General features: G+C 40.0%; 1 protein-coding gene across 22 annotated transcripts in view; it reads left to right on the forward strand.

Moving 5' to 3' along the window:
- The window catches only part of LOC122549365 (band 4.1-like protein 3), a 288,912-nt gene that overhangs the window by 217,300 nt on the left and 48,138 nt on the right, over positions 1–23,474 (forward strand). For 19 of the 22 annotated variants that reach the window (XM_043689068.1, XM_043689063.1, XM_043689072.1 and 16 more), the window contains exons 9-12: positions 1,968–2,132; positions 4,781–4,878; positions 9,425–9,600; positions 18,204–18,424. In XM_043689068.1, the coding sequence (XP_043545003.1) occupies positions 1,968–2,132; positions 4,781–4,878; positions 9,425–9,600; positions 18,204–18,424 (660 nt within the window). The remainder of the gene's footprint in view (positions 1–1,967; positions 2,133–4,780; positions 4,879–9,424; positions 9,601–18,203; positions 18,425–23,474) is intronic. The other 3 variants (XM_043689071.1, XM_043689079.1, XM_043689085.1) reach the window with 1 other exon arrangement.

A 23,474-nucleotide genomic window follows, 5' to 3' on the forward strand; every position in this document is an offset into this window, starting at 1 on the left:
GGGCTCATGCCTGAAATGTCGATTCTCCTGCTCCTTGGATGCTGCCTGACCTGTTGCGCTTTTCCAGCAACACATTTTCAGCTCTGATCTCCAGCATCTGCAGTCCTCACTTTCTTCTGAAACTTTCACACTGCATACATTCTATATGTAAGTAGACTGTGGACAGATCATCTGCCACATCACTTTCTAATCCTACATGCATAACTATATAAAGTAACCCTAGAAATTGAAATATTTTTACATATACAATCAAAAGATAAATGTGACTTAGTCAGAGAGTATTTGGTGTCAGAGGAAATTTTCCCTTTACCAATTGGATGTATTTAAATTTGTTTGAAAGAAATCCTCTTTTTTTTTGTTAACTTGAAATGCACATTTCCTCAACAACAAAAAATACATCCTCCATTTATCTAAATCTTAGGAACAAGTTGGCACTGGACAAGATTTTAAACCTTGTGTTTATATCAAAGCTCTCGTAGAGCTCCGGCATTAACTGTGTACAGGTTTGCGAGTACAGGGCATCAATAAACCTTTTGGTGCTTTTCATAGAATCATACAGCACAGAAACGGACTCTCTTGTCCAACCAGTCGGTGTTGACCATAATCCCAAACTAAACTAGTCCCGCCTATATCTCTCCAAACCATTTTTATTCATGTACTTATACAAATATCTTTTAAACAAGATCACAGCATGACACAGACCAGGAATTGATTCTGAGACCTTGCTGGTATTTATGGTTCTGTTCTATCCTGTCAACTAGAATGTACAAAAATATTTAAAGCTGATGTCCTGTGTACATCTCTCCTGCAGAAATGCCTGGCCTTTCTTCAGTACATGAAGTACTTTGGCAAACCTGAGCAGCTCTCTTAATGGTTTAATTTGAGGTGGGAGATCAACGTGTGATATGGCAATGTCTCCACTCCACTGGCAAAATTAGTTGTAAAATTCTACGCCTGGAATGTCCACAGGATTTCCCTTTGCTCTTAGAGAACCTGCTGACCTATTCAAGAATTGACTGACAAGTCTACTTTGTTTCAGAGTTTGGTCAAAAGTTCGGTAAAAATAGATATTAAGGAGTGGCAAAAGGAGGAGATAGATGCGAAAGTTTAGATGGAGAGTTCTAGTTCTCAGGGCCTGAACAGAGGTGGGGGAGAAAATAAGTCACTGTCCAAATTATTTATTTATGTAGGCTAACCTTCAGAAAAACTATCACCTCAACTCTAACTACCTCAGAATTATAAAATTATTTACCCCTAGTTCTGGTTGATCTTTTTCTCCTGTGACAGAAATGCTACTGGAGACAATAAAAAAAAGTTCTTTAAGTTGTTTGAACACCAGCAAAATGTATTTATTTAGCTCCTTTTAATGTGGCACAGTAACCTTGGCAAACAAAATTTGGCACCAAGCCACATTAAAAATATATTAAGGCAGATGATGAAAAGCTTGATATACCTTAAAGGAGGAAAGAGAAGCAGCGAGGCAGGGTAGTTTAGGTAAGGAATTTAAGAACTTGGGTCTTTGGTAACTGAAGATTTGATTTGCAAGTGATGAAGCAATTCAAATCAAGAATGCTTGGGAGACCAGAATTAAATAAGCACAGGTTTGTCTGGCTGGAGGAAGTCACAGAGGAAGTAGGTTAGATTACTTACAGTATGGAACAGGCCCTTCGACCCAACAAGTCCACACTGACCCTCCGAAGAGCAACCCACCCAGACCCATTCCCCTGCATTTACCCCTTCACCGAACACTATGGGCAATTTATCATGGCCAGTTCACCTAACCTGCACATTTTTGGACTGTGGGAGGAAACTGGACCACCTGGAGGAAACCCATGCAGACACTAGGAGAATGTGCGTGTGGGTCCGTGTGGACTTGTTGGGCCGAAGGGCCTGTTTCCACACTAAGTAATCTAATCTAATCATTGGGTGAAGACTGTTCTGTCAGGGTATTTTTCTTTGTTTTAAAGGATTCTGAAGGAGTTGATATCATGCTTGGTGTGTGCGCCAGCGGCTTGCTAATCTACAGAGACAGGCTAAGGATAAACAGATTTGCCTGGCCCAAGGTTCTCAAGATCTCATATAAAAGGAATAACTTCTACATCAAAATCCGACCCAGTGAAGTAAGTTCAAATGTGAGGTTTGCATCTTGTTTATTCTCTAATTATATGTAGTACTTTGTGAAAATACAGTGATGCAGACATTGTGTTGTTGTAATGTGCAGATTCTACGAGGTTAAGAATTGACATTTGTGAAACTTCAGAGCTCAGAAGTATTAGAAAAGGTTATTTTTACCTCCATATTGTGTCTATTCAAGTGAATCTAATTTTTAATTTTTATTATTGTTCGTTAAGAAGGGAGCAGTCTTCTCAGTAAGAATTAAACACAATTGTCCATGCACAAAATATTGGATAAAACAACACATTTAATCTTGTTGATTACTTGCCCCTTCCATGCATAGGAACTTACAGAACTTCCTTTTGCTGTGTTAATCATCCACAACAAGTGAAATAGCAGAGCGCACCCATTTTAAGCTTTCCATGCTTTACATCTGTTTTACATCTCTCTATTTCTCTTTCACCTCCCATTAGCAAACCCCTTTGTCTTTTGCCCAGGGACTCTGGACTATCTGTTCCCCTTGCTTCTGTCTGTTAAAAATATAAAAATCACAATTTTCAACCCTTCATAGTTCTGAAGAAGTCATACCAGACTTGAGACATTAACTGTTTCTCCCTCCACAGATGCTGACAGAGCTGCTAAGGTTCTCCAGCATATCAGTGTTTGTTCCAGATTTTCAGCATCTGTATTTTGTCCTTACCAAAATAGCCTGCTCACAGTTACTTTACAAGGGATCAATTCTAACAATGGTTTTATTTTTGTCTCCAACAGTCATTTACTGTTATGATAGTTAATGTTTTAAGATAAAACAAAGAACGGTAGATGCTGGAGATCTGAAAGAAATAAAATGTAGAAATTTCTGGAGAAACTCAACATGTCTGCCTGTATCGGTGGAGAGAAAGCAGAGTTAACATCATGCGACCCTACTTCAGATGTTTTAAGATGCTGTACATCAAAGATTGTCAGCAGTGTAATGATACCTGAAGCAATAAAGCCTTAGCTGAAGTTTGGATGTTAATCATTTAACATAACATGTGCAGAACATTTATAAATCATTAGACTCTCTGCTGTGGAGAAAAAGGCCCTTCAGCCCATTGAGTCTGCAAGAAATCTCCAAAGAGCATCCCACCCAGCCCTATCCCCATTACCATGGCCACTTTTACCATGGCCTGTCTGCCTAGCCTGGACATTATGGACAATTTAGCATGGCTAATCCACCTAACCTGCACATCTTTCAACTGTGGGAGGAAACCAGAGCACCTGGTGGAAACTCACATAGACACTGAGAGAACATGCAAACTCCACACAGACTGTCGCCTGAGGGTGGAATGGAACCCAGGTCCCTGGCGCTATGAGGTAGTGGTGCTAACCCCTGTTAAGCCACCATGCCAGCCCATAGAAGAAAGAGAAAAATTAAACTTTTGGTGGTACGTTTGAAGTGAGTGATTTAAACATGATGCTACAAAACATTAGATGGGGACCTGAAACATTGAGCCCATGACAAATTGCCATGTTTCCATGGACCTACATTACTGTATTAGCAAATGTGCAGATATCAGAATGAAAAAAATACCTTGAAAGCTTGTTTCCAATGGCAGCTTGCCCAACAGTGGCTAAAAGACTCAACAATGTTGTGCAGACAAAGTACATTTAGAACAAATCACTATAGGTACAGTTTGTAACTTTCTTTGCATTCCTCAGTTCAATGTCACAGTTGTTCTGGAATGGCGCCTAATCCTTTGTTTAAATGTTGAGTGGCTGAGTGCTGGCCTTGCAGTTTGCTACATATTAAAACCAGCTGCCATTGCAATAGTGCTAATGGTAGATTTTTTTTTTGCTTTAGTGAGTAGCATTGTTATGTTTTGCAATCTAATTTGGTATTTTGATGAAAATTAAATTCTGTAGAGTATCAGCTGACTGAAAGTAGGCAAATCTTAACCATAGCAGAAAATAAAAACGCTGTTAAGTTAACTGAATGTGTCTCAAGTACAAATCTGGTTTTATTTCATTGTTATTGCCATACATTGGATCATACTTTTTATGAAGTTGTGTTTACACATTTGGACTTCATTAGTGGATGTTCATAAGCCCAAGTATCTAGGAAGGGCTGATGCAAACCTGAATTGCAGAAAGTAATTTTGTTCATCCTTTTCCAAAGCGGCTTTGAGTTCATCCTCTGTGTCCTGATGTGTGTAGTTCAGGAACGTGACTGGAATTTCTCTCCAAAATAAAGACAGTTTCCTTTAAAAAAAAAACACACTGCGAGGGGAGCATGGCTTTGATCTGTAGGCTGTCTTTTTGCATTAGGTTAAAGTTTTGGTGCAAGCCAGGAAGGTGCCTGTAATAGGGTCCTCAGCGCTGGAGGACACCAACCCTCCTGGTTGTCCCTCAAATTGTCAGGGTTTTGCCTTTAACTGTTCATAGGCTTTCTCAGCCCTCAGAGCAAAGGAGGATGAATTTGAAGTGCAACAGATCAGCAATTGCTCTATAATTAGTCAAGTGTCAAAACTTGGATGATTTTAATTTCTGATTAAGTTATGAGTAAATAAGTTGTGTTGTTGGTTCTGGGGAGATACTAGATGCTGGACTTGTATCCTCATTTGGCTGTAATTTTCTGAACTGTTTTCACAAGAAAGCGTGACACTGTGTGTTTTTTCCTTCCTAGCATGAGCAATTTGAGAGCACCATTGGATTTAAACTTCCAAACCACAAAGCAGCTAAAAGGTTGTGGAAAGTATGCATTGAACATCACACATTCTTTCGGTAAGCCTGACCTTGAACTTTTAATATGGACTTAACCGGATACCTGGATTTAAAGGGTTAGGTTATGAGAACAGATGATACGAATTAGGCCTGTTTTCTCTAGAATTTGGAATTTTGGAAGGTTTAAAGGTGATCTGATTGAGGCCAAGGTATTAATAGGAAATTTCCATGACTTGAGGATTCTAGAAGTAGGAGCATAGTCTGAGAATTAGGGCCAGGCCATTAGGAGACATATCAGAAAGCACTTCAACACATGAAGAGTGACAGTCTCTTCCACAGACAGCAGTGGATGCTGAATAAGTTGTTCATTCTAAATTGGAGGTAGATTTGTTTTGTTACACAAAGGATATGGGCCAATGGCGGATGCATGGAGTTAGGCCACAGATCAGCCAGGATCTCATTGATTGGCAGAAGAGGCTTGACGGGCTGAATGGCCTACTCCTGTTCCTGTGTTCTGAATGGGGCATAGCTGCCTTATCCGTAAAATAGTTGTCCCAGAATTGGACATAGATCAAAGCTTGGGTCACACCCAGACTGTAGCCTGTGACTTTTCATTGCACCTCAGAAATGCAAATTCATCTTCAACATGATAAGCTTAACCAGCAGCAAACAACAGATTGGAAATTTCCGGGAGCAAAGTAAACAGAAAAATATTTAAAATGCCCATGTAAAATTGCGACACTACACTTTTGTAGCACTTCTCATAAAAGAAGAGAAATTTGATTAAAAACATCAAAAGTTTGAATAATAACATACTGCTGTAAAATTTCCAGGTTGATATATTAATCTCTCTTTAAAATTCATAAACCTGCATTAAGTATAAACAAGGCAGAATTAGTGTTTTACTTCCTTCCATTCCTTGCTAAAACCAAAAAAAAGTGCAAAGTTGTATTTGACTTATTTGTGAAGAATGTAGTGCTGGTTTATTGAATGTTATTTTTTTCACCCTGTGCGTAAACGTTGTGCCACATCAGCCATAACACTTTTAAGTTTGTTTTAGTACAACATGAATTCTTAGTTGTGACAGCTCAGGACCCCTTTTAGGATCAGGGGTTGTATTATTCGGCAATAAGATAAGTAAGGTGTGAATCTTGCATTAATCCACTGGACTTAGCTTATGATTATGGTATCTCTACTAATTGGTATTCTTTGGACAGAATGGGGGGGAAATGCACATTTTCCAGTTACCTAGTTTGTTGCAATCCCATGGAGAGGTAGTTGTGTGAGCAATATTTAGTTCATTATCTTGCTGGGAGTTATGCATCAATGCTATGAATGATAAGGAAATGTGAGTTAAGCAAAATCCTCAAAAGATCAAGGATTGTGGACCAAAACTCAAGTATTTGTCACTCATCAAAGCATTAATGTATTTGCAACCAAAGCATTTTTTTTTGTTCATGGCATGTGCATTTCACTAGCTGGACTAGCATTTATTTCCTAGTCCTTATTGCCCTTAAGTAGTGATATATTTCCAAGTCAGGATGCTGAGTGGATTGGTGGTGTCCCAATGTATTTGCTGCCCTTGTCTTCGGAGGTGGTAGTGGTTGTGGGTTTGGAAGATGGTGTCTAAGGAGCCTTAGTGGCTTTGCACTTGTCAATGTAAACCTGAACATTATCGAGGTCCTGCTATATTTGGACATTGACTTGGCATTCGCACCCACGTTCTTTTGAAAATTCATTTCAAATTACATATCCAAAATTTGTGGGAATGTCTTTAGGGGAACGCTGGTTCAATCAGTCATAGTATCCATTGGTGGAAAATAGTCATCAGTATGTTATTTAGATTCTTGAGAGCTCATCTGTTTGTAGGCAGCCTCTCAATGTGACAGTTCAAATAGGAAATTCTAGTTTCTTACAATATAACAATTATACTTTTATATTGATGCGTGTTGTCGAAGTAGCTGGCAGTTTTATTTATCAATTTTGATAACACTCATTTTTTAAAATCTACTGTGAACCATGAGATAGTGTTGTCAATCTGATAATTTAGACATTTCACTGCCTGTGGCATAATCTTTTGTTTTGCCTCACAATGACTTGCTAAATGAAAATTCCTGCCTCACAGACAAACTTCTAGTTAGGATGGGTTACATTTTCTGATCTGTAATTTTTATATTAAAAACCTCTTGGCTGCATTGATTATCCCTGGCCCAGTCTTGTTATCTTACTGATGCTTAAGAACTTATTAACTCTTTTTTTTACCTCCCTCCAGCTTGGTGTTCTGATATTCCTCCCTTGTCACTCCTACTCACCATTTCCCATAAATTAAACTCACTCTCTCTTTCACTTGCTGATCCTCTCCCTCCCTCGCTCACAGCAAGGGCTTAGGAGAAGGATGGTGAAAGGCAAGTGATGGTTGGGAGAGGGAAGCAACAAGGAGGAGAAAACTGAAGAGTTGATGGAATAAAGAGGCAGTCTGTTCTGTTTCAAATGAGCATGAGTGTTATTGAACTAAAACAAAAATGGACACAACGTATTTAGTGAACTTCATTAAGCTACAAACCGCATTAAAACGAAACGTGCTATGGGAACAGTTTAAACAGGGGATACCTATATGATAAAAATATATTTAAAACAATTGAATGATGAGTAGAAAGAAACCTTGTTTGCATTTGCAGTACAACCTCAATTATCTGAACATCTGTTATCCAATTTTGGATTATCCGAACAAGATCTCAAGGTCCCGTAAAAACGGCATTAGACAACTTGGCATTCAAATGTGGTTCCCTTGTTCAAGAAGGGGAGTAGGGATAACCCTAGTAACTATAGGCCGGTGAGTCTCACTTCTGTTGTGGGCAAAATCTTAGAGAGAATTGTAAGGGATAGGATTTATGAACATCTGGATAGGAATAATGTGATCAAGGATAGTCAGCATGGTTTTGTGAAGGGCAGGTCGTGCCTCACAAACCTTATTGAATTCTTTGAGAAGGTGACTAAGGAGGTGGACGAGGGGAAAGCAGTAGATGTGGTGTATATGGATTTTAGTAAGGCGTTTGATAAGGTTCCCCATGGTACCCTCTTCTGCTGCAGTTTAGTTCACTCTCTTACCTGATTTAATGTCTCCCTCACCTCAGATACATAATCCAAGTGTAAGATCTCCAATTTCGGTCCTGTAATGTTTTCTTTAAATAATTTCAAAGGACCTCGCACTTCATGTCCAAATATTAACTCAAAGGGAGCAAACTGAGTCAATTCATTTGGGGCATCTCTAATGGCAAACAATACGAATGGGATACCTTTATCCCAATCATTTGAGTAATCCTCAGGGTCTGATGCCATCTTTCCAAAGCTCCCTGGGATTCAGGATTGTACGCACGCGATTAAAAGTGCGACATGCCTAAGCTAAGCATGATTTCATTAAACAGCCAAGCATAAGATTTGACCCTTGGTCTGGCCTAATCTCTCTGGGTAGCCCACACCACATGAAAAAAGATACTAACTCCTCTACCACCTTTTTCGCATTTATATTCTGTAATGGAATTGCCTCCAGAAATCTGGTAGACACATCCATTATGGTTAGCAAGTACTGGTTCCAAATTTTAGTTTTCCAGAGGGGGCCTACACATTCAATCATAACCCGCATGAAAAGTTACAAGGGGGCATAGCTTTAAATTAAGGGGGGGGGGGGTAGTTATAGGACAGATGTTAGGGGTAGGTTCTTTACTCAGCGAGTCGTGAGTTCATGGAATGCCCTGCCAGTAGCAGTGGTGGACTCTCCCTCATTATGGGCATTTAAGCGGGCATTGGATAGGCATATGGAGGATAGTGGGCTAATGTAGGTTAGGTGGGCTGGATCGGCGCAACATCGAGGGCCGAAGGGCCTGTACTGCGCTGTATTCTTCTATGTTCTATGTTCTAATTATCAGTTAAACGGCATTATGGTATGCATTGCCAGATAACCGAGAAATGTTCGGATAACCAGCATTCGCAAATTACCGCTTGTTTATGATCAGATTGATTATCCGAACGATCGATTATCTGAACAAGATACTCCCTGCCCAACTCGTTTGGATAATGTACAGAGAATTCCAAAAACTTCCTGTTATTCCAAACCATATTCTGGGTGAACTTTCCTTTGAGCTGACCAGTATGGCCCCTGCTAAGTGGGAAGTGAAATTTTAAAAAGTGAGGTCCTGCTTCAGTACTGCCTGCTTAATAACTTAAGTACTGCCTACTTAAGGTCAATAAGATCTTGACCTTAAGTAGGTTTTCCCAGCTGCTGTACCTCCTTTCTTCCTCCCCAGAATTATTAAATGATTTATGACCTGTATGAATACCCTCGATTAGGGTACAGCTGCTTTCTTTTATTCATTTCCAATCTTCAGATGACCATTTGTACAGAATCTGCCAAGTTGCATTGCATCATCACGAAAGACAAAGATTTTGACTTCAAGCAGGGAATTGAAGCCAGTTTTTTTTTACTGGATGATCGTCATGATTAACTCACTTTCTGTAGTGAGCATGACAAAATAATTCAAGTCCAAAATAAAATTTCTTCACTCATGTAGCTGTTTTGCAGGTAAATCGATGACTTCTATCTTTACAGGCTGGTATCTCCTGAACCGCCTCCTAAAAAGTTCCTCACATTGGGTTCAAAGTTCCGCTACAGTGGACGTACACAAGCCCAGACTCGGAGAGCCAGTTCCCTCATAGACCGCCCAGCGCCATACTTTGAACGTTCTTCCAGCAAACGTTACACCATGTCACGTAGCTTAGATGGAGGTAAGAGAATCTAAAGGCTATAGCCCTCAGCAATGTGAAGTGGGATGTTTGTTCTATTCTTGCCTGAATTCTAATTCATTCAATGTGAAACCTCTGACTAGTGGAAAGAGATCTTCATGTTCTTTTCAATTTTGATTTATTTTCTAAATTTTCTCAAGAGCTCTGATTTATTCCATTGTACATCAAGGCCTGGAACAGGCCATGCGGTCCACCAAGCCTGCGCACATTCCTAGTCCTTATTTAGATCCATTACTTAATGCCCAAGTGTGGTTTCTGTCCCTCTGTTCGCCTCCTGTTCATGTGTCTATCAAAATACACTTTAAATGTTGCTAACATGCCTGCTTCCACCACCTCCACTTGCAGTGTGTTCCAGGCATCCACCTCCCTCTGTGTGAAAAATTTTCCCCTCCACTTCTCCCCTAGACTTCCCGCCCCTCACCTTGATCCTGTGTCCTCTTATAATTGACCTGTCCACCCTATGAAAAAGCCTCTGACTATCCACTCTATCTATGTCTGTCATAATGTTGTGGACTTCTGTTGGGTCACTCTTCAGCCTTAGTCTTTCCAATGAAAACAACTCGAGTTTATCCAGCCTAAAACCCTCCAGACCAGGCGACATCCTGGTAAACCTCCACATCCTGTCCAAAGCATATACATCCTCCTGGTAATGTGGTGACCAAAACTGCACGCAGTATTCCAAATGTAACCGAACTAGAGTTTTATACAGTGTAACAAAACTTACCAACTTTTATATTTGATGCCCTGTCTGATGCAGGCAAGTGTGCTGTATGCCGCCTTGGCCACTTTATCCACCTGTGTTGCCACTTGCAGGGATCTGTGGATCAGTATGCCCAGATCCCTTTGTATGTCAGTGCTTCTAAGGGTTCTGCCACTTATTGTATAATTTGACCCTGAATTGGATCTTCCAAAATGCCTCATATTTGTCTTGGTTAACCTCCATTGCCATTTCTCTGCCCAAATCTGCAATCTATCTTTATCCTGCTGTATCGTTTGACAATCCTCCTCACTATCTGCAACTCTGCCAATTTTGGTGCCATCTGGAAACTTACTCATCAGACCACCTACATTTTCCTCCAGATCATTTGTATGTATTACAAACAACAAAGATCTAATCACCGATCCCTGCAGAACACTACTAGTTACTGATTTCCATTCCAAAAAGCAGGCTTCCACCACTACTCTGGCTTCTTTGACCAAGCCAGTTTTGTATACATCTTGCCAGCTCACCCCACATCCCATGAGAGTCTACCTTCTGTATCAGCATCAAGAGTGGTGCCTGATGAAGGGCTTATGCCCAAACATTGATTCTCCTTCTCGGAGGCTGCCTGACCTGCTGTGCTTTTCCAGCACCACACTCTCAACTCTGATCTCCAGCATCTGCAGTCCTCACTCTCTCCTACCTTCTGTATTAGCCTGCCGTGACGTACCTTATCAAATGCCTTACTAAAGTCCACGTAGACAACATCTACTGCCCTTCCTCCTTCAATCATTCTTGTCACCTCCTCAAAAAACTCAATCACATTGGTGAGACACGATCTTCCATGCACAGATCCATGCTGCCTCTCACTAATAAATCCATTCACATCCAAATGTGAATGGATCTCAGTATCTTCTCCAACAGTTTCCCACCACGGAAGTCAGGTTCACTGGCCTGTAATACCTCTGCTTCTCTTCTTAAATGAAGGAACAACATTGGGTATTCTCCAGTCCTCTTAAACCTTGCCTCAGGCCAAAAAGGATGTAAAGATATATGTTAAAGCCCCAGCTGTTTCCTCACTTGCCTCCTATAGTACTCTGGGATAGATCCCAACAGGCCCTGAGGATTCATCTACCTTAATTCATTTTAAGACACTCAACACTTGCTCCTTCATTACATTGATTCGCCCAAGAGTATTCCGACACCTTTCCCTAACCTCAGCATCCCTCACCTCTCGCTTGGTGAATACTGATGTAAAGTCAAGGATCTCATCCATTTCCTCTGGCTGTGTGCATAACCTCCGGCCTTTATCCTTGAGTGGGCCTACTCTTTCCCAACTACCCTCTTCATCCTAAAATATTTTTTTAAAAAATGTCTTGGGTTTCTTTTAACCCTGCTGGCCAAGGTCATTTTATAGCCCATTTAAGTTCCTTCCTACCTTATTTATATTCTTCAAGGAATTTGTTTTTAGTTGCCCAGGCCTTGGGTATGTTTCCATTAGTTTTGACTAAGCTAAATATTTTCTCTGTCATCTAAGGTTCCTGAATCCTGCCATTCCTGTCTTTCATTTTCACAGGAACGTGTCTGTCCTGCACTCTAATCAATTGATCTTAAAAGATTCCAACAAGTTTGATGTGGATTTACTCTCAAACAGCCACTCCCAACCCATATTCTCCAATTCTTGCCTAATTTGGTTGTAGTTGGCCTTCCCCCAGTTTAACATCTTCATCTACAAGGTCCACTCTTGTCCTTACACATAAGTAATTGAAAACATGTGGGGGTTATGATCAGTATTCCCAGATTGCTTCCCCACTGAAACTTTGATCATCTGGCCAGTGTCATTTCCCAATACCAGGTCCACTCTGGCCCCCTCCCTCATTGGACTGTCTATGTACTGTTTCAAAAAAACCCTCCTCAACGCACCTAACAAATTGCTCCCAGTGCAAACCCCTGGCATAAAGGGACACCCAGTCAATGTGGGGGAAGTTAAAATCACCCACCACAACAATCCTGTTATTTTCACATTTTTCCAGAATCTGACTACATATCTCATCCTCTATCTCCTACTGGCAGCTGGGAGGCCTGTCGTCCAATCCCAGCATTGTGATTGCACCCTCCCTATTCCTGAGCTCTACCCATAATGCTTTGCTCCAGGATCCCTCCAGGGTATCCTCCCTCAACACACCTATGATATGCTCCCTTGTGAGTAATGCAATTCCCCCAACTCTTCTGCTTCCTTCTCTATCTCATCTAAAACATTGATATCCTGGAACATTAAACTGCCAATCCTGTCCCTCTTTCAACCATGTCGCTGTGATAGCAAAAGCACCATAATTACATGCATTAAACCAGGCTCTAAGTTCATCCATCTTACCTGTTATACCTCTTGCATTGAAGCAAATACAGTCCAAGCCTCCATTTTGGCTGAGTTCAGCAATCTCTCCCTGACTGCTCTTCCTCTTGGCTATATTTATTTCAGTCTCAAGCTCTTCCCCATTCTCAATATTCAGTGACCTGCTGCTCCATTTCCTACCCCCCGCCACACTAGTTTTCCGAATTGCAGCATCAAATCCCCCTTCCAGGATATTGGTGCTCCTTCAGTTTAAGTACAACCCGTCCTTCTGCTACAGGTCCTGCCTTCCCTGGAAGGCATCCCAATGATTCACGTATCTCCCCCATACCAGCTCTTTAGCCACGTGTTCAATTGTACTGCTTCTGTTCCTAACCTCCGTAGTACATGGCATGGGAACCAAATCCTGAGATTACTACCCTAGAGGACCTGCTTTTTACTTCACTGCCTAACTCCCTGAATTGTCATTGCAGGATCTTGTCACTCTTCCTACCTATGTCATTTGGACAATGCCTACTGTCTACTTACCCTCCCATTTCACGATGCCCTCTACCAGCTCAGAGACATCGATGGCCCTGCTGTCACGGAGACAATATGCCATCCTGGAGTCTCTCTTGCTGCCACAGAAGCATATGTCTGTGCCCCTGGGAATCAAATGTCCAATTTCTATAGCTCTACCACATTTTATCCTTACCCTCTGTATAGCATGACCAACTGTGGTGCCATTGCTCTGGCCGTTGCTGCTACTGTCTCCGGATGGTCAATCCCCCTCATCAGTATCCAAAAAGGAAAACTTGTTTGACAGGGGGTCACCCATCTACCTTCCTGGACCTTGGGTGTGACCAAGTTTCTAAAACCTCTGTTGAAGACACTGTCCATCTTTTGTGCACTCCTTAATGTCTCCAACTGCTGCTCATTGGGAACAGTTTTAAAGCCATGGGATTGAACTGCGTTCCAAAATGATATACTAAAAGGAAGATGGGATATATAATTTGTATTTACAGCATCAAAGAATATTAAAATATAAATATACCTAAAAGGCAATAAAGCAATGGAGGTCAGGAAGAGTGGGGATAATGACAAATAGGAGTTCATGCAGGGCGAGATTTCGGACGAATTGGATTTTGTGGAAGGTGTGAACTGGAGGATGTTTATTGGAACATTAATCATTTAATCCTGAAGATTATAGAAGTATGGAAAGGACTTTGGTTAACATCAAGAGTGATGTTTAAAAAAAGGAACTATGGATGCTGGAAATTATTAACAAAAGTAGAAATTGCTGGAAAAATACAGCATGTCTGGCAGTATCTGTGGAGAGAAATCTGTTAATGTCATTAAGGCAGATAATATTATGCATGTGGAAATTGGCTGACTTAATATGGAAGGAATGCTGGGTTGAGTTTACATCAGAGTTAAAGGCAATTGCTACACTGTAGATTTCTCTTAGCTAATATAAGTGGGTGATATCAATGGGCAGGAGATTTTCTCATACAAACTGAAGAGTATTTCCTTTTCCTTTTGAGAAGTAGGTATTGTGCACCTTGTCATACAGCACATCACTGTTGACCTTGATGATGACTATTTCAGCATTCTTGATGAGTAGGAATTTTAGATCAGAGTGATTAGATCAAAGGCTTATTAAAAAGTTGAGAGTAGAGCTGAGTCATGACATTGAAATTGAGGCTCTTTGAAGAGGAAACTAAGGATTTGTTCCAACAGCAGGTCAGAGGATCAAAGGATTAAAGTTAGTCTTGTTTGAGAAGAGCAGTGATGTTGTACATATTGAAAGGGAGGGACATCATGCCATTGGAAAGGAAGATACTGGAGTTGTCTGCCGTGGGGACCAGTAGGAATGCTTGAATAGACTGGGGAAAGTGTCACTGAAGCAGAAAGGAAACCTTACTGAATGGATGAGTTAAATGAATATGCAAGCGTAAGAATGAAGACTAGAAGTAAGTCATTCAGTCCCTTAAGCATGCTGCACTATTCATTAAAATGATGGTGATTTGTTTGTTTTTAATTCCACATTCACATCTACTCCTCCTCTTCCCCCCCTTGCCAACCAATGATCTATATACCTCTGCCCAGAAAGAATGTGTCTATCTCCACCTTAAAACTATTTAACAATTAGACCCCCATCTCTTTTGAGGCAAAGAGTTCCAAAGTCTCATAAACCTCCTAAGGGGGAAATAAATTCTCCCCAGCTTTATCCTAAAGGTATCCTATTTCTCAAACAGTGCCCCTTTCTTTTGGGCACAGCCACAAATAGAAACATTATTTCCATGTCCATCTTATCAAGGACATACAGGATCCTGTATAGTTCAATTGAGTCATCCTTTGCTTGTCTGAACTCCAGTGGAAACAGGTTGACTCTGTCCAACATTTCCTCATAAGGCAATCTATTCATTCTAGATAGCAACCTAGTAAAACTCCTCTGAACTACCTCCACTGCCTCTTTCTTTGAGTAAAGAGACAAGCCTGCACATAGTAGTCAGAATGTGCTTTTACCAATGCCGTGTACAACCACACCATAACATCCTTACTTTTATTTCTAATCTAATAGTGAGCATCCCCATCATACACCTTAAAAACGCCCTGTTTATGTCCACTCTTATCAATCATCGTTCCATGCTAATATATGATCCTGAATCCATGAACCATTATCTTGGCGATTAATCTCATGTGGCGCAGTATCAAGTGCTCTGTTGAAATTCCTGATGCACTTCATCTACTGGTTCCCCATTATCTATCCTACAAGCCACATCATCAAAAAAAAACTAATATATTTGCCAAACAAGGCTTCCTTTTTGAAAAAACAATATTGACTTGTTCTAATCATACTAGACTTTTCAAAGTCCGCTGTTAAGATTTTGTTAACAAAAGATCCCAGCATTTTCAACACAACTGGTATTAGGCCACCTAATCTGTAGTTCACTTTCATCTTTCTTGAAAAGCAATCTAATGTTTGGTAACTTCCAATCTGTTACTGTTCATGAATTGAAGGAATTTTGGAAAATCACAGCTGACACAATAGCATTCTCTGCAGCTATGCCTTTTGGAACCATGGGGTGTAGGCCATCAGGAGCCAGAGAATTGTCAGATTTTCATTGTTTAAGCTTCTTAATTTTTCTGAAATTATTACCTTAGTATCCTCATTGTTTTTTGCCTGAAGATGAAGATTACCTATTGTTTCTGGTGTGCAATTTGTGTCCTCTGCTGTGAAGACACGAACGTTCAACAAACTCATCTTTTAGACCACCCTTGTGAATTTGATTGTCCCAGTCTATATTCGTATTGAAGATCCCCACAATTTTACACTGAGTTTTTTGTAAGTTCCCAATAGTTACTTGTTTAATGATTTGTTCAATGACACAACTACCATTAGAGGGCATTGAAACTACTCCAGCATTTTCTGATATTTGTTATTGTTAGTCTTCAGCCATACCAAATCTAACTGATGGTCTTTCTCACTAATGTCCTTTTGTCATCCATTTCTTTCAGGGCTACCCCTCTTCCTTGTATGAAATATTATTCTGACATATTTTGTACTCTGAAATATTCATGTCAGAACTTTTTTTAATGTTGCAGCTATGTCTCTGAAATAGTGATTGTGAGGATTGCAGATGCTGGAGATCAGAGCTTAAAAATGTGTTGCTGGAAAAGCGCAGCAGGCAGCATCAAAGCGCATCAGGTCAGGCAGCATCCTTTGCTGCCTGACCTGCTGCGCTTTTCCAGCAACACATTTTTAAGCTCTAAATCTCTATTTGTGCCATCACTTCTTCCATCTCTGTACAAGTATTTCATGCATTCAGATGAATAGAGTGTCTTTAGTATTGTTCCCTTCATTTAGTTTATTCACTAATGCACAGTTGTTGCTAAACTCTGACCCTTTTTGTCTCACTTTGCCATTAGCTATTGCTCTGTTGCCACGATCTTGTTGGATTTCTAGAGATGCCCCTTTCCCTACAAAAAACTAAAGTTACAGAAATTTGCAGTTTTGTTAGTGTTAAACCAGATGAAAGTTTGGAGGATGGGAAGTTAATAATCATCATGGAGCTGGGCAAGAGTAGAGCATCTTTGTCCCACTGTCATTCAAGTGCCACAGTGATTTCCGACTAATTATTTTTCAGGCGTTAAATTTAATATTTGTATCTCATGGCTGGATTTCAATGATATAGTATATTACTATTTCGTTCATGAGCAAGACCTGTCAACAACTAGCTGCAGTATTTGCATTGCTGAATTTAATAACATTCACAAATTATGGTCAGGTTACGTTAATCGATATCACATGTGCTGAAGAGGTTGAAATTTACTGTTCAGCTGCAACAGCAATAGGGAGGGAAGATAATGAACTTGAGTCGTAGTCATGACAAGAATGCAGTCATAATGCAATCTCCGCTTGAATGTTAAGCACCTCTATCACATTTCTGTGATGCACTTCCACTGCTAATATTTATTGGAGTGCTTGTTTATATTTACATATCGAGTCAGCAGCAGCACATGCTGAAAGGATAGATTTGCTGTATTTTTTTAAAATCCATGACAAACCCAGTGAAAGCAGAATCTGTCCATGTTATGCAAATCCCAGTATATTAAATAGATGTGTAAATGTGACTATTTACTGTTTGTTATCAATCACGCCTTTTGCTGCAAAAGCAGGCGAACTGGTTTGAGGTACAGATCAGCCAAAATCTAATTGAAAAGTAGAATTGGCTCATAGGTCATATGCCTCTGTAATGATGAATGTTTTTGGTTTTAGCTCCTTTACAATAAATTTTCCAGATGGCTCTTCTGTCATGGAGTTGCAGACAATGCAGACAGTAGCAATGTGAACATAATTATTTCCATTTCATTTCAGTTCCCTTTTTTGAAGTCCTGCTGCTTGCATGTTTTATCATTTGTTTCTGATCCAGCATGGATCTACAGAATTAAGTGAATTTTCCTAATCACGAGTTACCCACAACTACAGCAAGGTACTGTATGTTTGCCAAGCTGGGAAATTGATTTGCAGGCATGTTGTCCCCTGTATAGGTGACGTCTTCAGATCTTGGACTAACCATGATCTGACTTGACCCTCAGGCTCTTGCTGTGTTTTGGGAAATGCATTGCATACAGCTGAGATACATTACTGCAGTTTTCGATCTGAATCTGTTTGAAAAGTCAGTGACAATCTCAAAAAGTAAATAAATGCACTGGACTGTTTTTTGTTTGGCCCTTTTAACCTGCTCTGACATGTGGTAAGCTCAGGGCTGATCTGACCATGCTGTCCATTCCACTTTTCTCTCTGCAGCCCCTAGCCCCCAAAAAAACAATCCTGACACCATTATCTATTAAACTCTATCTTGAATAAATGTGATGACCCAACCAACACATTCCTCTGTGAGAGAGAATTCCAGACTAATGACCACAGCAGCCTAGAAGCACTGAGGCTTATTGTGATGTTATAATATTATCATGTTATTTCTTAGTGCCTTTCAGCTGAGGGCAATTGATTCAACACAGACTGATGGGTTCTGATTTGTGTTTTAAAAGCATCTGTCACTGAGAACCATGAGATGCTCATAAAGGACTCCGTTTCGGCTTCTGAAGTGGCTACTGGTCATTACGGTGCAGTCAAGAGCCTAGTATCAACCAATCTAATAACCACAGTGACACCAGAGAAGAAGGCAGAAGAGGAGAAGGCAGAAGAGGAGGAGAAAAAGGCCAAGATTGATATTACTCCATCGGTCACACCGGCCAAGCATGAAATAAAGGTAGTGTGCACTGGGGCATGAAAAATGTACTGATGAGAAAATAGGCAGATAACACATCTGAAAGTGAAGAGAGTTAGACTATTGTTGGAAATTTTGTTAGATTAATAAGAAGCTAATTAGATTAGCTTTGCTCTAAAGTATAAAAACATGCTAATGCTTAGAAGTAGAGTAATTGTTTGCGTTGTTGCTATACACCATTTCAAGTGAGTTAACAGTTCAACAAAAACAATAAAACAAGGGATTTGATATAAGCATATATACAATAAGCCATAATTCCTAGTCTGTTGATTTGTTAATGCAGTACATTTTAAAAAAAAAGACGTCTTTTAATATGATTTTGGAACCAAGGAAGAGCTTGCAGTTTTGAGTGTTTGATATTCCTATTACATTTTTAATTTGACAGCCAGGGAAATGTGTGTTAAGAAGTCTGACATTAAAGCTAAAGTTTTGTTGCCATTTCTTTTAAGTCATTAAAGGATTAAATAGTCTGAAAACTTCCAGCAAAATGTTTCGTTGAATCTGCATCCTCATCATTATTAGTGATCATCAGCGAGATGTACATACAGAATAGCTCCTTAAATTCGATCATCGCTTGGGTACCAGATGAACATTATAATACTGAAGCTTCAAGTTGTTTCATTGTGTCACTGCAACAGAAGGGGAAAGATTGATAAACCTCAGAATTTTACTTATGTTTTATGTTTGCAGACTTGGCCAGTAAATGGTGGAACTGCTACTTGAGTTTATTGATGCAACAATTATGTCAGAATATCATTTGTAGATATTTTCCTAATCAACCTGTTCAGAGATGTAATTACATATCTCTGGAACAGGTGCAACTTGAACCCAGACCTCCTGGCTCAGAGGAAGGGACACTACAATTGTGCCACAAGAGCATTGAAAATCCCTTGTAACTTATTTATATATTTTAGAGTACCTTTGCAGGACCCAAAAACACATCTAGTTTAGTGCGTCTAGGCAGTGAAGACTAGTGTCTCAATTTATTATTTCTCAAAAATATCGCTGGAAACATCTGAAAATGGGTCACATGTAACATATCTTCTGGAGAGCAATAAATGGCAAAAAGAGGAAGAAAGTAAACACTTTTCAGAACAAAATAATACTTTTTACTTATCAGGTCTTCTGACCCATCCAGATGTTTGCTTATAAGGTAGATAAACTAAATGGAAGTCTTTATTGTCATGCGTGAGGTGTACAATATGAGTAGAAGACAGTGCAAGTTATTTCTGAAAGTTTACATTAACTTTGTTTATCCCTACTATTGTTTTTTAAATACATTTGGATACTACTGTTTGAAACATTTAAGAGCCTGCAAGCAACTTTAGCCTCTCAGCATTTTTCACTCCTCTGGTTTGTGCATTTGTAAGGTTCTACATAGAATCCCTATAGTGTGGAAACAGGCCATTCGGCCCATCAGGTCCACGCTGACTATTCGAAGAACATCCGACCCAGACCCATGCCCTCAACTCTTTCCCTGTAACTCTATCTTTCCCTTGTTCATCCACTTAACCTACACATCCTTGGACACTATGGGCAATTTAACATGGCCAGTCCACCTAACCTGCACATCTCTGGACTGTGGGAGGAAGCCAGAGCACCCGGAGAAATCCATACAGACACTGGGAGATCGTGCAGACTCCACACACATCCTGAGGGTGGAATCAAACCCGGGTGCCTGGCTCTGTGAAGCAACAGTGCTAACCGATGAGCCACTGCGCCGTACACAAAGTGAGGTTGCCAGTCTGAATCCAAATTAAATAAATAAAGCTCTGATCACCATCGTGCTTCGAAGTAAGTAGAATGTAGCAGAAAAATAAAGATTTATTGAGATAACCAGCTTTTATTGAACAAATATTAGGGTTGTCATTCAGATCCTGAGATGGGTTATGGTCTTATACCTTGACGTAAATAATCACGTGGGCAAACCTATGAGAAAATAGTATTTGGAAAATTGCATGCCCATTATGGATCCTGCTGCATTTGCAGTCCACTTTTTGTTTTGATAGATATTTTTATTGAAGAAAAAGAATTTGTTTTAACATATTATTACAAACTTACAAAATAATACACACAAATACAAACATTAATATACAATTTAATATTAAGTAAATAAAGGCCAAAACATAGCAGACAAAGGGAAAAGATAAAGAAAAAAAACCACACAACTAATTAGTAATCTAACCTATAACTAACCAGAACGTATAATAAGATGCCTTACATTACTTAAAAGGGAAAAAAAGGATAACATAATAATTAACTGATGAGGTACATGCTCAGAACAAATTAACATCAAGTCATAATAAAACCCATATTCATACCCATTGACAAAAAGTAATCAGATAGAACACTGGACCAGCCAGAACCGTTACAACAACTAGATAAAACCCCTGACAAAATGGCTGAAATATCTGTATCTATATAGTTCAGAAAGGGCTGCCATATTTTATAAAATAATTCAGTTTTTTGGTGCACCATATTTTTAAGGAAGTGAAGAGGAATACATTTCATAACCAATCTATACAAAATCAAAAGTCCTGGAGGACCCTCAGCTACCCAGTTTCCTAAAATATTTTTCCTTACACAAAAGGAGAGAATGGAGAATAATTTCCTCCCGTGCTCATCCAGGGAGGGCAGGTTTCAAAAGCCCAGGAGAAGAGATACTGGATCCACCCTAATTTCTACTCCTAAGATTTCTGCCAGAGCATTTGCTACTCTGACCCAGTATTTGAGGATCTTGTGACATGTCCATAAGCAGTGTGAGAGTGCTGACCTCTGTTTTACATTTTGGACACATTGGGGATGCTCCTGCCCTAAATTTTGCCAATTGTTCTGGTGCTATATGAGTCCTATGGAGTATCTTTAATTGAGTATCATGGGTTCTATTACAGATAGAGATCTTTCTGGCATTTTCCCAAATGTTGTCCCACATTTCTGAAGAGATTTCCAACCCCAATTCCTGATTCCATGTTTTAAACAATCATTCCATGTCTTCCGACACTTTATGTAATGAATGATAGAGAGTGCTGACCAAGGGTAGTGCTGACCAAGGGTAATGCAGTCCACTTTTCAGAGTCCATAGAGGTGAAAGTCACCCTTGCAGGAGCAAACAGTGGTCGATGATGCAATGGCAGACTCTTCTACACCCCATCCCATTTTTGTTTTCCATTACCAAAAAGTAATCAGATAGAACACTGACAGCCTATTTTCTATCTGCTATTTTGTGTGTGTCTGCTGAAGGCATCTTGCATCCCCATGTGTCACTGTGCATTGATTTGCAAACAAAACCACAAATTTCTCTCTCGGGGATTAATTTAATTATAAACAAAATTGCAAGTTCAGCTTCTTGAAGTTACTGTGTTTAATTTGAACCATATTTAAAATAATTTTCCCCCCTCCTGCAGGATTGGAAGTTGTTTCTTTGTTTTGTTTTCCTACTTGGCTCAAATCTACATTGGCATTAAAATTCCTCCTTAATCTCTTCACGTCAAGATCTTATATGATGTGGATTCTGTACTTAATTTTCTTTTGCATTATAACAAATGTAGGAGTCAAGATCCATTGTTTATAACTGAAAAAAGACCCATAATCTATTGGGAAAATGTAGTTCACAAAACAGCAAGAAAATAGCATATTATTTGACTGTAGAGAAACTGTACACTCTGCAGTACAGGGATACCTGAGTGTCCTTGTATATGGAGTAGCAAAGGATAGCTTTTGCAAATAGCAAATAATTAGGAAAGGAAATGGAATTGTATAGCCATACAGCAGAGAAACAGACTCTTCAGTCCAAATTGTCTGTGCTGACCAGACATCCCAATCTGACCAATTTTGCCAGCATTTAGCCCCTATCCCTCCAAACCCCTTCTATACATATACCCATCCAGATTCCTTTTAAATGTTGTAATTGTACCAGCCTCCTCAACTTCCTCTGGCAGCTCATTCCAGACACTCATCACCCTCTATGTGAAAAAATTTCCCTTAGGTCCCTTTTAAATCCTTCCCATCTCCCCTTAAACCTGTGCTGTCTAGTCTTGGACTCCCCCACCTTCAAAAAAAAAACCTTGGTTATTCACCCTATCCATGCCCCTCATGATTTTATAAACCTCTATAAGGTCAGCCCTCTGCCTCTGATGCAGCAGGGAAAATAGCCCCAGCCTATTCAGTCTGTCCCTATAGCTCAAACCCTCTAGTCCCGGCAACATCCTTGTAAATCTTTACTGCACCCTCTCAAGTTTAACAACGTCCTTCCTATAGAAGGGTAACCAGAATTGTGTTCTAAAAGTGATCTCATCAATGACAATATTGGGAGAGGGATTGAGTTTCTGAGCCATGAACTCATGCTGAAGCTGTACAAAACTCTGGTGCAGCTGCATTCGGAGTATTGCATACAGTGCTGGTCACCACATTGTAGGAAGGATGTGGAAGCTTTAGAAAGGCTGCAGAGGTGACTTACTTGGATATTGCCCAGTATGGAGGGAAGGTCTTGTGAGGAAAGGCTGAGGGACTTGAGGCTGTTTTTGTTTGAGAGAAGGTTGAGAGGTGACTTAATTGAGACACATAAGATAATCAGAGCATTAGATAGCGTAGACAGTAAGAGCCTTTTTCCTTGGATGATGAGGGCTATCACAAGGGGACATAGCTTTAAATTGAGGGATGATAGATATAGGACACAATTGGAGGTAGTTTCTTTATTCAGAGAATAGTAGGGACGTGGAATGCCCTGCCTGCAACAGTAGTAGACTTGCCAACTTTAAAGGCATTTAAATAGGCATTGGATAAACGTATGGATAAGAATAGAATAGTGTAGGATAGGTAGGTTTCAGATTTTGTTCCACAGGTTGGTGCAACATGGGGGTCCGAAGGGCCTGTACTGTGCTGCAATGTTCTATGTTCTAACATGATGCCCCAACTCCTATACTCAATGTTCTGACCAATGGAGGCAAGCATGCCAAATGCTGCCTTCACCACTCTGTCTACCGCTTCAAAGGAACAACTTAACCCACATCTCTAGATCTCCTTGTTCGGTACC

Source organism: Chiloscyllium plagiosum, chromosome 4 (assembly GCF_004010195.1).
Source record: "Chiloscyllium plagiosum isolate BGI_BamShark_2017 chromosome 4, ASM401019v2, whole genome shotgun sequence".
Taxonomy (NCBI): domain Eukaryota; kingdom Metazoa; phylum Chordata; class Chondrichthyes; order Orectolobiformes; family Hemiscylliidae; genus Chiloscyllium; species Chiloscyllium plagiosum.